Source organism: Nansenia antarctica (genome assembly GCF_963989245.1).
Source record: "Nansenia antarctica genome assembly, chromosome: 4".
Taxonomy (NCBI): domain Eukaryota; kingdom Metazoa; phylum Chordata; class Actinopteri; order Argentiniformes; family Microstomatidae; genus Nansenia; species Nansenia antarctica.
Genome location: NC_137689.1, coordinates 71,258,801 through 71,262,271, shown reverse-complemented (window position 1 = coordinate 71,262,271; position 3,471 = coordinate 71,258,801). Strand labels below are relative to the sequence as shown.

General features: G+C 50.6%; 1 protein-coding gene across 1 annotated transcript in view; it reads left to right on the top strand.

Moving 5' to 3' along the window:
- Window positions 1-377: 377 nt before the first annotated feature.
- Window positions 378-3,471, top strand: part of crkl (v-crk avian sarcoma virus CT10 oncogene homolog-like) — an 8,003-nt gene continuing 4,909 nt past the window's right edge. The window contains exons 1-2 of the mRNA XM_080528197.1: window positions 378-992; window positions 1,485-1,953. Of these exons, the coding sequence (XP_080384323.1) occupies window positions 682-992; window positions 1,485-1,953 (780 nt within the window). The 5' untranslated portion in view covers window positions 378-681. The remainder of the gene's footprint in view (window positions 993-1,484; window positions 1,954-3,471) is intronic.

Below are 3,471 nucleotides of genomic sequence, written 5' to 3'. Positions count from 1 at the left end.
GTGCTCCGGGTCGTGCCGCTTATTCGCAACATTGTGTCGAACATGGAGCCTCGTTTATAACCCGGCAGCGAGGCGCGACCTTTTCCTGTTCTCATTATTTAACTGACAGACAGTGACTGTCTGGATATTAATTTTGTTTCATAAGATAGCTTTTTACATGGTTACTTCATTTTTTTTTTTCGGAAGCAGCGAGCAAAAAAGGGGAACCTAAATTGATCATTGTTGCTGTCAGGCATTCGAGATTATGTGTAGCTTTGTCCTAGTTTTTTGACAGCAACCAAGACAGGCGTTTTAGTCATTGACTGTTAAAAACGCAGGAGGAACCGAACCGAACCGAACCGCACATTATGCTTCGAAGTGGGTCGAGGCCAGTCGCAGCCTGCCTCTGAAACGTCAGGTCACGTTTCTACTCGATGTGGCTGAAGCTTTGCGAGCCCCTTCGGCTAGACATCAATTGTCGAGAGATCTCTTTAGGGTGACTGTTGTTTGCCCTGCCTTGGATCTTCCAAACCCAACTTGTTTAAAATTCTTGGCAGTTTAGAAGTTTGTTGATTAGTTTTGATCATCTTAGTTTAGTTATTATTATTATTATCTATATCTTTTTAATTTATTAAGATAATATATTACTATTCAGTTCATTTCAGTTGTATTGTTATTATTTATTATTTTGGGGGGGGAAATATGTCATCTGCACGGTTCGATTCGTCAGACCGGTCCAGTTGGTATTTTGGACCGGTGTCCCGACAGGAGGCGCAGAACAGGCTACAGGGGCAGAGGCACGGGATGTTCCTGGTTCGGGATTCGTCGACCTGTCCGGGCGACTATGTGCTGTCGGTGTCCGAGAACTCCAAAGTGTCCCACTATATCATCAACTCGTTGCCGAGCAAGAGGTTCAAGATCGGTGACCAAGAGTTCGAACATCTCCCCGCCCTCCTGGAGTTCTACAAAATCCACTACCTGGACACGACAACACTGATAGAACCTGCCCCCAGGTAAGGGACTGCACTATGCTCTCCTCTGCCACATGCCAGCCAAAAGAATGCAATGTCAGAATGAATCACTTTGTTTTCGTTTAAGCCTACGAGTTGACAAAAAGGTTCTAAAGAGAGATGAACCCCTGAAAGATGATAGATTGCGATCCTGTTTGATTTATACCCTGTGTGAAATTGTAGGCAGCAATAAACAAAGCCTACTGCTAGCCTAATGGTGTTCTGCATAGTTCTTTCCAGATTCTTCCACTTGTAATGGATGAGTTATTGCATGACCACTGTGACCCTCCTTGCCTGTGTTCTCTATAAGGCTGGTCTGAACAACAGGCGTGAAACGTGTTTTAGGAGATGACGAATGGATGTTTGTGTGACCCGGTCAGTTGGTGATAGTCAGTAATGTCATCGTCTTGTCCTCTCTGTCTCTCTCTCTCTTTCTCTCTGCCTCCCTCCCTCACCTCCTCCCTCCCCCCCCACACTATCCCCCCCCCCCACCAGGTACCCTAACACAGCGATAGGCAGCGTGCCCATCCAGACGATCGGCGGGCCGGACGAGAACCTGGAGTACGTGCGGACGCTGTACGACTTCACGGGCAGCGACGCCGAGGACCTGCCCTTCAAGAAGGGCGAGATCCTGATCATCCTGGACAAGCCCGAGGAGCAGTGGTGGAGCGCCAAGAGCAAGGAGGGCCGCGTGGGCATGATCCCTGTGCCCTACGTGGAGAAGCTGGTGCGGCCCTCCCCCCACCCCGGCCAGCCCCCGCACGGCTCGCGCAACTCCAACAGCTACGGCATCCCCGAGCCGGCCCACGCCTACGCCCAGCCCCAGACCCCCTCGCCCCTCCCCCCCGGCACCCCCGGGGCGGTCATCACCCCCCTGCCCTCCATGCAGAACGGGCCCATCATGGCCAAGGCCATCCAGAAACGAGTGCCCTGCGCCTACGACAAGACGGCGCTGGCTTTAGAGGTACGGTATAGATAAGGAGGGAGGGAAGCGCTCTCCTCTCCTCTCCTCTCTCTCTCGCTGTCTCTCTAGTTTGTCTTGTTCTCTCTCTCTTTCTCTCCCTCACACTCTCTTTCTCACAATCTGTGTGGTCCCTGTCTCTCTCGCTCTCTCTCTCTTGCTCTCTCTCTCTCTCTTTCAATCTCTAGTCTCTCCCTCCAATCTCTAGTGTCTTTCTTTCTCTCTCTCTCTCTCCCCCTCCCCCACTCTCTATCTCAAGTCTCTCCTGCCTTTTTGAAAGGATGCTAAATGCTCCCAGTAGGCCTCTGTGCTCATATTTGATTAGTTGCCTCACTACCCTGTGTAAATCTCATTACAGACGACTTGCTGTGTGGACTTTGTATTGTAGTTTTACAAGGAATATGATAGGTGGTATAGTGGCCATTGACAAATGTTATGGATCATACTGGCAGCAAGTAATGTGGAGATCGTATAGAATTGGCTGGTTATGCTTGCCGCACAAAGACTGTTTACAATAACAGCCCACTCTTAGCTCTTCTTCTCCTCCTCCTCCTCCTCCTCCTCTTCCCTCTCCTCCCCTGACCAGTACTATAGATTTCATCAATCAGTCCTGTGTTGATTTTTTCGAGAGGAAGTGCCAAGTAGTCAGCTTTTTGTGGCAAAGAAATGCTGAGTAATCAATGGCGGGTGGCAGGTCTGAGCCCCTGGATCCATCCCTGCTGTTTGTTAATGCCTGTCCTCCCTGGGTGCAGGGCGTCCCGGAGATTAACCTCCCAGGGAGAGGAGCCCCGCAGGGGGGGCAGCTAGCTAGGCCTGACGTGCCAACTGGGTGTCAGACAACACTGTAGGGGGGCTTCAACTCTGTTCTCTGCGGTTTCAGTTATCTAAATAAAACCCCTCTTGTAGTCATTCTCTGTCTGTATTACCTCTGTATACCACCGCTAACCAGAGAGATCGAGTTGGGAGAAAAAAGAGGAGTCAGATAGGAAGAGAGGGAGAGCGAGAGATCCTGAGATTACTTAATCAGAGGGGATGTGTCTTGTTTCCGTCAGATGGGGTTGTTTCTCATCCTGTATTCACCAGAGCAGGCAGGCAGGCAGGCAGACAGACAGACAGACAGACAGACAGACAGCAAGCAGGCAGACAGACAGACGGAGCATACAGGCAGACAGACGGAGCATACAGGCAGACAGACGGAGCATACAGACGGACAGACAGACAGACAGACGGAGCATACAGGCAGACAGACGGAGCATACAGACAGACAGACAGACAGACAGACGGAGCATACAGGCAGACAGACGGAGCATACAGGCAGACAGACGGAGCATACAGGCAGACAGACGGAGCATACAGACGGACAGACAGACAGACAGGCAAGCGTAGCTTCAGATTCTCACCTATCAGTAATGCAGTCTGGGGTTGTGTGAGTCAATAACAGCAGATGAGAGTAAGGCCGTCTATAATGCTCTGGCTTACCGGTCCCCCAGGAACACAGCAGAGTTTGAATTAGTGGAGAAA